The sequence below is a fragment of the Primulina eburnea genome, chromosome 9 (assembly GCF_022965805.1).
Source record: "Primulina eburnea isolate SZY01 chromosome 9, ASM2296580v1, whole genome shotgun sequence".
Taxonomy (NCBI): domain Eukaryota; kingdom Viridiplantae; phylum Streptophyta; class Magnoliopsida; order Lamiales; family Gesneriaceae; genus Primulina; species Primulina eburnea.
Window position 1 is genome coordinate 21,162,882 of NC_133109.1, and position 13,953 is coordinate 21,176,834.

General features: G+C 37.6%; 1 protein-coding gene across 1 annotated transcript; it reads right to left on the reverse strand.

The window, feature by feature from the left end:
- Positions 1 to 2,015: 2,015 nt before the first annotated feature.
- Positions 2,016 to 5,420, reverse strand: LOC140841342 (probable LRR receptor-like serine/threonine-protein kinase At1g14390). The gene is made up of 7 exons (XM_073208685.1): positions 4,149 to 5,420; positions 3,736 to 3,869; positions 3,411 to 3,654; positions 2,847 to 3,058; positions 2,744 to 2,769; positions 2,486 to 2,597; positions 2,016 to 2,405 (listed from the first exon to the last, which is right to left on the reverse strand). Exons 1-7 carry the CDS (start codon positions 5,398 to 5,400, stop codon positions 2,181 to 2,183), a joined length of 2,205 nt encoding a protein of 734 aa, XP_073064786.1. The 5' UTR covers positions 5,401 to 5,420; the 3' UTR covers positions 2,016 to 2,180.
- Positions 5,421 to 13,953: the final 8,533 nt, after the last annotated feature.

Below are 13,953 nucleotides of genomic sequence, written 5' to 3' on the forward strand. Positions count from 1 at the left end.
TTCTCATAAATCATAACTCATTACTCTCTACGAGTTGTTTGTTGTCGTATGCTATGAAATTATGCAACTTTGAGATAAAAAAAATTCAACGACTCTAAAATTATATTAAATATTTAGATGTGATTATTCAAGTTGCAATAATATTATCTTATGATGTATATGAATTTTGAAATTTGAATTTTTAACCTAAAACTCTATTGTTGCATATTTTCGGAATAATAATCAATTGATTGAAATGTATAATGATTATTGATGTACAATTATTGTTGGACTTGTTTTGTGATTTGTCAAATTATAATAACCGAAAATTGAATAAGTATGAAATTTGAAAAATAATTATTTGTTATAAAATTTTGAGAAATTGAATTTTTCTAGTTAAGTAACTCAGAGAATGAAGAAAATAAAACTGTCAAGTTATTTTTAAACCAAAAGAACATATATAAAAAAAATAACGATAAAACATCAATTACAGTCTATGAGTGAATAAAATATCGATTTCAACCAAAATAATAGATCGAAATGAATTAATTTCAAAATTCGGTTCGGTGTCGATGTGCAATAATTGTCCTTACTAGGTAAAGCGATCGAATAAAGTTTACAAGGATATAAATATTATAATTTCTAATAAAATTTATTATACAATAGTACTATATTTAAAAATATTTTTTAATAAATAAAATTTAAATTTATTTAATCCAATTTTTATATTGCAATTTTTTTATTTAAAACGTGATTATTTAAAAAAATTCTAAAATTTCGGTTGATTGTGTTACTGATCGAAATAATCGATTTTTGCGATTTGGTTTGTTAGGTTTTCGTAGTAAAGTTCGGTCGATTCGGTTTGTTAGAAAAAAATTCAGTTAATTCGATTTAGAATATTTTCAATTTTAACTGAATCTATTACTGTTTAACATATGATGGAGCCAGCCCCAGGTATTTAAGAATCCTGGCTCCGCCCCTGAGAGCAGCTAAATGTGTAAGTTTATGATTTTGATTCACCTGCGTCTTATAGTTAATGACTACGAAGAATTTCCAAGAAATTTTGGAGAACATGTACCGGTCTACTGCAAAATTTGGAGTCAGTCTTGGTCATGTGAGGTGTAGAAAAAGATTTTGTGTTTCAGATATATTTCCTTTTCCTCATTACTTCCAACAGAATTGCACTCATTCATATAACAAGGAAAAACTTTTCACAATTACTGAAGATGGTTCCATCCTAGGTTTGGTCAATTGAGTAGATTTCAGGGTGTGTCTGTCTCTGGGAAAACAGAAAAGCCTGCCCCCCCCCCCCCCCCCCCCCCAGGTGACCCATTGACTAGAATGCTATGGATGGATAGTGCTTTTTCACATGAGCCAGCATGTCGAATTTACCACGTTACATGAAAAATAATGTGACGTGGTTTTTGAATTACCTATAAGATAGAATCAACAAATCCCCAATGATGATTGATAAATTATAAGACGTCATGCAGATAGACATATAAAAACACAGTATGGATTGTTGATTGGACGAATATAGAGATTATTTAAAGGCAAAAACTTGTGTGAGACGGTCTCACGGGTCTTATTTGTGAAACGGATCTCTTATTTGGGTCATCCATGAAAAAGTATTACTTTTTATGCTAAGAGTATTACTTTTTATTGTGAATATGGGTAGGGTTGATCCGTCTCACATATTAAGATCTGTGAGACGGTCTCACGTGAGACTCACTCTTATTTAAATTATTCCATCTTTTCGATATTTTCTCTTATTAAATCAGGTTTATTTATATTTTTGTATGCCCACCACATATCTATATTTTTTTTGTTATTATGTTTATTCAAGTTATTTGAGCATCTATTTTTTCATGTATAAGATTCAACTTCATGATCATTTTTAAATGGTATCGGATTCCTTATCATTGTGGGATTTAATTTCAAAGCAAAGTTTATAATTAAAATGAATGTTCATTCTAATGGGAGTTTTTCAAAAATACAAGTATATAAGTTTTTGTTAACTTCAATTGAAAGAATTCTGTGTTTAGATGTATCTTGATAATCTTGGTCTTAAATCTAATTAAATCTGACATCATCTTCACAACAAACTCAAATTACTATTATATGATTCTTCTGTAATTTCATGGATTCTCTACCTGTATTTTACAGAAGAGGACAGCTAGTTAAGTGAACTGAAGCTATGACTATGTCATATTGTCTGATTTCTGATCTGCATCAGCAGTAGCCTGGACTTGAGCAGCATACTGTAAATTCCAGAGAACGTCCTCGAACGATGGCCTGTTGGAAGATTCCGGGGATGTACATTTGTTGGTGATGGATATCACTATGGACAAGGATTCTTGGGAGCTAGTGGCTAGCACGATTGGATCCACTAGTTTCTTTCTACCATCTTGGCTGCTGAAGGATGTCTATCACATGGAAAAAGCAACAAGAGATGAGATATTTGCTTGGAACTACCAATGGATGTATTGTTACCACATTCACACACCATTTCGTTTAGCATAAATGCTTCTTTGTTTTCACTTGCATCAGGACCTACAAGCGTTTCGAACAATATGAGCCCAAAGTTGTAAACATCGTCGTCCGGCTTTTCCACATGCCTGAAACAGACATTTCTAGAGAATCAATCACAACTAGAAGAGAAATTTTCATAAAGGAATCTTGGAAAGTTTGTTATTGCTTGCTATCATTTTCAAGCAGTGCTGTTTCTCGATGAGAATATTTATTAAAATGCAATGTTCCTTACTCTGCTTTCGCAGCATCTTTCTTCGCCTACAAACAGAGATTGCATGAGTTAGTCATACCTCATACAACCTTAACATATGGTCTGAATATTGAAGGAACCATACCTCAGGTTTTTCAGTTTCATCACCAATTATGGACATTCCGTAATCGCTAAGCTTGGCTCTCTGATGCTCATCAATTAGTACATTATTCGTCTTAAGCCTATTGTTAAATGAAGGGGGAATCACCCCAGTATGCAAAAAATGGACACCCTTGGCTACATCAATTAGCACAGCCAATCTGTTCGACCATTTCAGAACCTTCTCCGGGCAGGTTTCTTGCAGGAACAAGCAATTCAATTTAAGACAAACATATAAATTACAATTACTAGTTTTAAAACAAGACAAATAAATGGTCCAACTATAGTTTTATCTGTGCAATATGGCTTCAAATAGATCGCACTTGACTGGAGGAAGCTCAAAACTCATTGTAGGGAATTGCTGTATCTTCTGTTTTACCAAAAGATAACTAGAATAGCTAATCACCAGTCAGCAACAATCCTATAAACTCTAGTCAATAACCAAAAGAGAGAAAAGATTCTCTTGTTTATTCAACCAACATTGAGTTGCCATTATTCAATGACTTAATCCTATAAATTGAGATGAGGATAGTGCCTAAAACATAAGTACCTGAAAGATGAGTATGTAAGTTCCCATTTGGAATGAATTCGTACACAAGGAACAATCTATTCACGGTGACGTTTTCCTGGAGTTCTGCTTCAACGCAATGACCCAGAAGATTAACTAGGTTCGGATGACGAAGTTTTGAGAGTAAATCCAGCCTCAACTTGAGGTTCCGGACTGAGTATTTTCTGAATAAAGTCAAAGATCGTATGGCAACAAAGGCACCATTTTCCAACTTTCCTTTAAAAACCTGCAGAAATGAAGGTAGACCCAGAGGTAGTCAAGAACTAAATTTTACATCCCAACAGAGCTGAACCAGGCACAAGGATACCTTTCCAATAGTGCTTTCACCCAGATACGATGATTGCCCGAACTTCCCTGTGGCATCTTCCAGTTCTTTTATGGAGAACACCCTGTATGCTGAAGCAGAAGGGTTACGCATTTTCGCTGCTGGTGAAATTACTCCTGGAGTACCAAAAAAACCCATAAAAAGACAACAAAAAGATAATTATACTAGAAGGATTACAGATGCAATTCTCCAATATAGAACAAAGATAGAACACAAAAGCATGGTGCAGATGCCTCTATGAAATTGCAATAATTTCCACGTCTAGTATATTCTTAATTTGCTTAAAAAAACCACTCCAAAAGCATGATAGGACATAAAATTAATCTTAACCAAACTTACTGACACTTCCAAGAGTAGACCTGATAAAGTGCAAAACTAAATTCGACTCAACTTACTAGCATTTTCAAAAACTTCAGTTGAAATCCCTGACCTTGCACCCTCTTGCACAACCTTTGGTGCAGTATGCTGAACTACCGTCTCCTGTACAACGTGTCTTTTACAGAATGTGACATATCCAACACCTAAGAGGATGACTACAGTAATGGCAGTCCCGCTGATAACACCGACCACCACTGCTATTACCTTTCTCGTAAATAGCCTTTTCCCATTATCAGGGTCTTTGCAGTATTGTGCCGGATGCTGGTTAGAAGCATTGGTGGAAAAGCAATTCCCTCCAATTTTTACAATTCTAACATCAGCAGCAGAGTCCAAGCAACTCGGAAGCTGACCTATGAATCTGTTGCCAGAAAGATCAACAAGACTCAGTGTGTCCCCACACCTGATATTTTCGTCAAGTGATCCACTGAGAATGTTGGATGATAAATTCAAGTAACTGATGTTGGGCAAAGAGAACAGTACAGAAGGTGGAGTTCCACTTATATAATTGTCTGACAAGTCAAGATGCTGAAGTTGCTTCAACTGGCCAAATTGGTCTGGAATACTTCCAGAAAACGAATTGTTACTCAGGAAAACATTAGCCAGCTCCTTGGGCAATGGAGAAAGTTCAGAGTCCAAATTATTGTCTCTCAAATCTATCAACCTTAAGCTAACTAAATCACCCAAATAAGGTAATTTCCCAGAAAGGAAATTGTGGGACATCACAACTTCAGTCAGTGTTGCCATTGTGGACAACGCCGAAGGAATGTGACCCCTCAACCTGTTCTTCTTTAGGCTCAAAATGGACAAATTTTTTAATGAATCCAACCACTCAGGAACTGTATCATTGAAAAAGTTTCCATCCAATGTCAACGTCTGAAGCTTTACCAACCTAGAGATTTCAGATGGGATTGAACCATACAAGAAATTCGAACTCAAATCCAAACCTTCAAGCAAAGATAACCGATGAATTTTATCAGGAAGTGGCCCCCAAATCCCTAAAGACACTAAGCTAAGGACCCTCAAACTGGACAACCTTGTCAATGTAGTAAACAAAGAGTCAACAGAGAAACTCTGAGATAAGGTTTGATTAGGTACTGCAAATCCTCTAAACTCACTGATATTTGCAGGCTTAGCTCCAATAATCCTGAGTTCGGTCACAGAATCATTCTCACACTTAATGCTCATTTGCGGCGGGGAGGACAAGCTACACAAATCCCCATTGCTATTTTCCCAAACACTTAACACCACTGGGTACTCCAAATGCTTCATCAGCTGGAGAAGTATTTCCGTGTCATCATGATTTCCGTCGCCAATATTTTTTGTAAAATAAAAAAATTAATTTTACTAATTTAATAAATCTAAAAAAACTTACAATTTGAATAGGCTAACAATATTCATGATATTAACAAACACTTAAAAAGTTACCAAAAATCAAAGCGAAAAAATTTACCCTAAATCGAAATTAAAATCGTGTAAGAAGAAAAATTTTAAGTGTGGTAAATTGTTAAAATCATATAAGAGAGAAAAATTTGAAGTGTTGTGAAGTGGGTGGAAGAAAATGGATCGGAAGTGCTGGTATTTAAAGGAATTTTGCGTTTGTTATTTGTACAATCGTCGCTTATAGCGATGGTTATACGTAAAACCATCGCTTATATGCAATACTAAAATATTGCTACGGTTTGGGTTTAACAGTCGCTTTATTTAGTGACGGTTTTGATAAATCGTCGCTAAATATAAAAACAACTTCCTCAATCCGTTGTTGTTTGTCCAAAAACCACTTTAATTGACAATGGTTTTCTAAAACCGTTGTCAATTGTAAAAAAACACGCTAATAGACAACAGTTCATTGAACAGTTGTCGATTGTCAAAAAAAACACGCTAATAGACAACAGTTCAATGAACCGTTGTCGTAAACGCTTAAAGCCAACGGTTTTATAGAACCATTTTCATTGACCCTAAAAACTGTTGTTTTTTACCCCCAAAAGACAACTGTTTTTATAAAACCGTTGTCTTTTGCTTAAAAAACGCTATACGACAACGGTTTTCACTAAAACAGTTGTTAAAAAAGTGAAAATCGTTGTCATATATGTGTTGTTGATTAATGAATTTCTTGTAGTGAGCTTGTTTTGAGGAGATTGATAAACTCGAGAAGGAGTTATCAAAGGAATTTGCTTTGAAAGATTTAGGTACTGCAAAACAAATCATTGGAATGGGGATCCTTAGAGATCAGGTGAATGGAGTCTTGAAGCTTGAGAAGATTCTAGAAGCAAGAATCCAGCTGATACGCTCACGAAGACTGTTATCATTGAAAAACTGAAGTTTTGTTTGACTTCAGTTGGTCTCCTGGACTAACAAAGGAGGTATGAGATGCTGCACTGATGTTGTGAAGACATGATTGAAATCAATTCTTCAAGTGGAAGAATTGTTTGGTGAGATTTTAATGGGGTGGGGCTCACATTAAATAAAATAATAAGAAAATGTGTTTTCTTATTTTTGCCACATTGGAAATGTTTACAAAACTGAATGAGGAATTAGTTATAAATATAGCTCAATCCCTTCAGTTATTGTATCCCAAAATCAAAAGCTTTTCAGCTTTGATAAAAAAGAGAGTTCATAGAAAAAAAGAGTGTATTTTTTCTTGAGTGCGGGAATTCTCGTGTGTGAGTTAGAGAAATTATTTTCTCGTGTGTGAGAATAATAAATGTTGAAGGAAGTGAAGTAATTGTGACTAAATATGTTGGAGATATCATGAGGGTGAAGGTCCCAATGGGAGCCCGACGATCATATTTCCGTCTATATGAATACGAATATGTTAATACATTGGCCAAGGCCCAGTTGACCGGTGAGAGTGTTGCTGGTGTCCCCTCCCACCCACAGATATTCGCCTGAAAATCTTTAAATAATGAAATCAAACAAAATTACACAATTAATCATTTAGTCACTCAAAATAAATCATTCAAGCATCAACCTTATTTTAAATAATTAAGAACAATTATTTAATAAAAATATTTTCTCTTATTCAGCCATCGGTCTCTGTTCCTCGATCGCAACTCGAATATCCTTTAAAAATACATTTTAACGCAATCATGTAGAAAAGTATATTTTAAACATGTTAATATGAACAACATAATTAATTAATGCAATTAAAATAATTAATTGAAATACACAAGGAATTTAATAACTTGTATGAATGTGGTTCGCGTGGACCTTTAAATTTTCGGGGCGTTACAGTATTACATGAAGTGCTAAAGATTCTATGCGAAAAAAAATTTCAAGGACTCCAAGTTACGTCAGATTCTCTATTGGCGGTGCAAGCAGTCACGAAGTCACATGAGGATTTTGGCTACATGGGAACCATTGCGGTAGAGATCGAGGAGTTGATAAATGGTCCAATGGTATCATACTTATACAATTTTAGATGATCGGCTAACATGGATGCACATCGCGCATGGAGTGCAGCAGCGCGCAGGGGAAATATGGATCGGCCAGAGAGCTTTGGACTGGGCTATGTCAAGTCCTTAGGGTCCTAAGAGGGTGCACAAGGGTCTGGTTCAGGGGTTGGTCCAGTGGCTACGGTCCTAGGCACGTAAACATGGATTCCTACCGCATTAGGAGTCTCGGCCATGCCATGTTGCTGATTGAGTGGCTTTGGTTTGGGGCTAGGGTCAGGTCCTAGAGGTGCTATAGGTTAACGATTGTAATGCCCAAGATTTTATATCGTGTTAAATTACGATTATTAATTTTTAATCGAGACGATTATGAAAGGACTAATTGGGACACGGTTTGAATTCAACATGAAAAGATGTAGGTGCGAGGAAATGAGCCTCGCGCATATGCGCGACTTGATGCGGCACATATGCGCGGAATAGGCAGAACCCCTCGCGCATCTGCGCGGCGTGTATTGGCGCACATGCGCGAGGGTACCCGAGAGTTGTGAAGAATTCCTCGCGCATATGCGCAGAAATAATTTGCGCATATGCGCGAGCTGCCAAGGCCGAGACCAGTAGGTCTCGCGCATATGCGCCAGTAATGCCGCGCATATGCGCGAGTCATGCAAAAGGAAAAATCGACATGTGGTGTATTATGCAACTTTGGTGTATATATATATATATATATATATATATATATATATATATACATGCAAATCTTTCCTCAGAAGAAAGGAAAAACGAAAGTTGAGGGGGAATTGCACGTTGATTTCAGAATCCGATTTACGATCAATCCGTCTGTCCAAACTTGAATCCGAGTACGACACCATCTTCCTAACAACGACAGCTATTACAAGACGTAAGTTTTGTTACGTTTTGTTAAGATATGAAATTACGCTATGTCCAGAATTAGATACGATTCATATATGGCGTTCTTGACATAGTAGACATCATAGAATCGAAGTCAGATTAAGAAACAGATTGATTATGGAATTGTTATGAATTTCAGAGTTAAATTGACTGCGATATGATGTCAGATTTGTATGGTGGTTGATTATAAGTTAATTGAATTGGTATAGACTGATATGGTATTACCAGTATCGCAAGATTGTACTGTTGTATCCTCAGAATCTGATAAGACAGAGATGTCTTGATTTAAATAGAATATTGATACAGAATATTGATATTGTCATAGCCAGATTGAACATTGACAGACTTTGAGTCGAGACTTCGATTGTATCAGAGCGACAGAACGAAAGGTATAAATAAATGTTGATTCGGGATTGCACAACTCAAGTTAGGTTTGACTTGAGTTTCCCTAAATCACATACTTTATGTTATTGCATTGACATTTGCAAATTATACGATTGATATGTTTAGTCTATTGAATTATAGCAGAGCAAGAGTTTGAGTCTAGGGCAGATCAGCCTAGCTAGGGCAGAACCGCCGAGTCTTTGACCGAACCGCTAAGACTCTAGACTTACGGTGTATCGATGAGCTTAGATGTAGATCGACTTCTATTGTAGACATTCGAAACAGCATGCCGAAGTCTAAATTAGATCGGGATCCCTAGATTAGAAATGAGTCCTTGTTTTAAATACAGATTCGTATTGATTCATGTAGTCAGATTGGATACATGTTTTTAATGATTGTTTATGCTTTTATATATGTTTTATATGATTGCATTGATACATTGTTTATACTGGGATATTTATATCTCACCGGAGTTATCCGGCTGTTGTCTTGTCTGTATGTGTGCATGGCAACAGGTGGGACAGGTTCAGGTCACAGAGGTGAAGAAAGATCGAGATTAGAGTGGTGATTTCGGACTTGGATATAGATAGGTTTTATTACTTGATTGTAGTAGTTGAACCTTAGTTTTGAACTAGATGCGTGTTATACAGAATTTGTATTATTATATTAGTTTGTATAATAGAATGATTCCATTACCTTCCGCATTTAAAAAAAAAATTTAGACCCTGCTTATTCTAATTGAATAAATTAGTCCCAATGACGATTAAAAAGATGATTAACGTCCGGGTCCCCACAAGAGGTGGTATCAGAGCAATAGATCCTTTAGATTGAGATAGAAGATACTAGTGAGCGGGGTAGATTGAGGTTTTCTTTCCTGCTTTTGAATGCTAGCATGTCTTACTACTTTAATACATTTTATTTCCTTATCTGATTTGATATAGTAATATGTTTTATTGAGAATGGATCAGCACCGATTCTAGATCAGCAGTAAGATGATCAGAGAAGGGCTGAAGCTGGTTGTTGTATTTTAGTTACTAATCCTGTTGATAACAAGATATGCCTCTGAGACGAGTACCAGAACAAGGTAGTACATCAAATCCTCCAATGGATGTAGCACCGACTCCAATGGAAACGTTATGGAAAAGATTTCAGTCATTTCACCCGCCAACTTTGAATGGAACAGAGAACGCTGTGGAGTGCGAGAGTTGGCTTGGTGATATTGAAATGCTGTTTGAATCATTGGAGTATACAGATGAGCGGCGAGTTCGGCTGATAGGACACCAGTTACACGATGTTGCAAAGAACTGGTGGATTACGATAAAGAGGGCTTTGGAGCATAGAGGTACGACTATTACCTGGAATTTTTTTAGAACTGAATTTTACCAACGATTCTTTCCAGTGTCGTATCGAAAGGACAAGGGGGCGGAGTTTGTCAATCTAAGGCAGGGACAAATGAACATAGAAGAGTACGTGTCAAATTTCTCCACCTTGTTGAAATTTGCTCCACATGTGGCTGACAGCGAGGAAGCTACTGCTGACCAGCTCATCAATGGCTTGAACCCCGATATTTTCACATTGGTGAACACAGGGCGACCGAATAATTTACTGACGCCCTGAACAGAGCTAAGGGAGCAGAAGCCGGTCTGATGAGCCAGTAGTACGTGAGTTTGCTGACGTCTTTCCAGATGAGATTTCGGGATTACCTCCAGTTAGAGAGATAGACTTCAGCATTGAATTGATGCCATGTACAGTGCCGATTTCTAGAGCTTCGTACAAAATGACACCAGTTGAATTGAAAGAATTAAAGGATCAGCTGGAAGACTTACTGGCCAAGGGGTACATCAGACCAAGTGTTTCTCCTTGGGGTGCTCCAGTACTGTTTGTAAGAAAGAAAGACGGATCGATGAGACTCTGGATCGACTATCGGCAACTGAACAAGGCAACGATAAAGAATAAATATCCTTTGCCTCGTATTGATGATTTATTCGATCAGTTGCAGGGTTCTTCCTTATATTCCAAAATTGATTTAAGATCGGAATATCATCAACTGAGAGTCAGAGATTCTGATATCTCAAAGACAGCATTCAGAACCAGGTATGGACACTATGAATTTATTGTCATGCCATTTGGTTTGACGAATGCTCCAGCTGTGTTTATGGGATTGATGAACCGTATATTCCAGAAATATCTCGATGATTTTGTGATTATTTTCATCGATGATATTTTGATTTATTCAAAGAATATGAGTGAGCATGCTGAGCATTTAAGAACTGTGTTGCGAATTTTAAGGGCTGAGAAATTAGATGCTAAACTGTCGAAATGTGAGTTTTGGTTAAGACAGGTAGTATTTCTAGGTCATATTATATTCGGGGATGGGATATCAGTGGATCTCAGTAAAGTGGAAGCCGTGATTTCTTAGCCAAGACCGATGTCAGTGCCCGAAATTCGCAGTTTCACGGGTTTAGCGGGATATTACCGTCGTTTCATTAAAGATTTCTCGAGTATAGCTAAACCAATTACTCAGCTGACGCAGAAGAATGCTCCATTTGTTTGGTCTGAAGAATGCGAGACCAGTTTTCTGGAGTTGAAGAAGAGGTTGACCACTGCCCCGGTGTTGACTATCCCATCCGGTACTGGTGATTTTGTGGTTTATTGCGACGCTTCTCACAGAGGGTTGGGATGTGTGCTGATGCAACGAGGGCATGTTATTGCTTATGCTTCAAGACAGCTTAAACCACATGAGACCCGTTATCCAATTCATGACCTTGAATTGGCAGCCATTGTCTTTGCATTAAAGATATGACGACACTATCTTTACGGTGAGAAGTTTGAGATATATTCCGATCATAAGAGTTTGAAATATCTGTTTTCACAATCTGAATTGAATATGAGGCAACGACGATGGCTTGATTTGCTTAAAGACTTTGATTGTGAAATCAAATACTATCCAGGAAAGTCTAATGCAGCAGCTGATGCACTAAGTCGAAAGGTATGTTCTTTATCCTTGTCGACGATCGGTGTTTCAAATTTGATAGAAGACTGCTGTTTGTCTGGATTAGCATTTGAAACAGATTATAGACTGTTGCGACTTTATACGGTGCAAGTAGAACCAGAGCTGATTATGAGGATAAGGCAGCTCAGAAAGTTGATCAGAATGCACAGAAATCAGTGTCAATGGTCAGGACAGGGCATCGATCGGAGTATCAGGTACGTGATAACGTCTTATATGTGAATAATCGTCTGGTTGTGCCGAATGTTTCAGATTTGAGACGACAGATATTGTCAGAGGCGCACAACAGTCGATTCAGTATTCATCCTGGTGGCAGAAAGATGTATAATGATTTGAAAAGACAGTTCTGGTGGAAACAAATGAAGACTGATATTGCCGAATTTGTTTCCAAATTTCTGACTTGCCAACAGGTGAAGGCAGAGAGAAAGAAACCAGGAGGATTATTACAGATTTTGTCCATTCCTGAATGGAAATGGGATCACATTTCTATGGATTTTGTGACACAATTTCCGCGTTCCTCCCAAGGTTGTGATGCGATTTGGGTCGTTATTGACAGATTGACCAAATCCGCATGTTTTATTCCGTACAAGATGATGTACAGACATGACCAGATGGCAGAGATATATGTCAGAGAAGTGGTCAAATTACATGGAGTGCCGAAGTCAATTGTATCAGACCGTGATCCTCAATTTACTTCGCACTTCTGGCAGAGTTTGCAGCAGGCTTTCGGTACAAAGTTACATCTGAGTACCACATATCATCCACAGTCCGACGGACAGTCAGAGCGGACTATCCAGACACTGGAGGATATGCTGAGAGCAGTAGTGCTTGATTTTAGCACTAATTGGCAAGATGCATTGCCGCTTTGTGAATTTTCGTACAACAACAGCTATCAGACGAGTATTGAGATGGCACCATTCGAAGCGTTGTACGGAAAGAAGTGTCGATCCCCTCTCTATTGGGATGATATCTCTGAAGTGCCTGAGATTGGACCTGACATGATCAGAAATATGACAGAGAAAGTGAAGCTAATTCGAAATAAAATGAAGGCAGCGCAAGACAGACATGCCAAATATGCCAATGTTCGACGTAGACCGTTGGTATTTAAGGTAGGAGACCGAGTATTTCTAAAGATTTCACCTTTCTGAGGAGTTGTTAGATTTGGCAAGAAAGGGAAACTGTCTCCACGATACATTGGGCCTTATGAAATTCTCGAGAAGATAGGAGATTGTGCCTATCGACTCGCTTTACCGCCTTCATTATCCAGGATACATGATGTCTTTAATGTATCATTATTAACGAAATACCTTCCTGATGCTTCACATTCTATTCAGCCAGACGAGGCCGAACTGGATGAGACATTGAGCTATGTTGAAAAACCGATTCAAATTATTGATCATAAAGAAAAACAGCTCAGAACGAAGACCATTCCACTTGTAAAAGTTCAATGGACTCGTCATGACACTAAAGAAGCAACCTGGGAAACTGAATCAGATATGAGACAAGAGTTCCAGAGTTATTTCGATGATGTAAATTTCGATTGATTGCCTGTGATTTCGGGGACGAAATCGTATCTTAAGGGGGGAGAAATGTAATGCCCAAGATTTTATATCGTGTTAAATTACGATTATTAATTTTTAATCGAGACGATTATGAAAGGACTAATTGGGACACGGTTTGAATTCAACATGAAAAGATGTAGGTGCGAGGAAATGAGCCTCGCGCATATGCGCGACTTGATGCGGCGCATATGCGCGGAATAGGCAGAACCCCTCGCGCATATGCACGGCGTGTATCGGCGCACATGCGCGAGGGTACCCGAGAGTTGTGAAGAATTTCTCGCGCATATGCATGGAAATAAGTCGCGCATATGTGCAAGCTGCCAAGGCCGAGACCAGTAGGCCGTCTCGCGCATATGCGCCAGTAATGCCGCGCGTATGCGCGAGTCATGCAAAAGGAAAAATCGACATGTGGTGTATTATGCAACGTTGGTATATATATATATATATATATATATATATATATATATATATATATATATATATATATATATAATGCAAATCTTTCCTCGGAAGAAAGGAAAAACGAAAGTTGAAGGGGGAATTGCTCGTTGATTTCATAATCCGATTT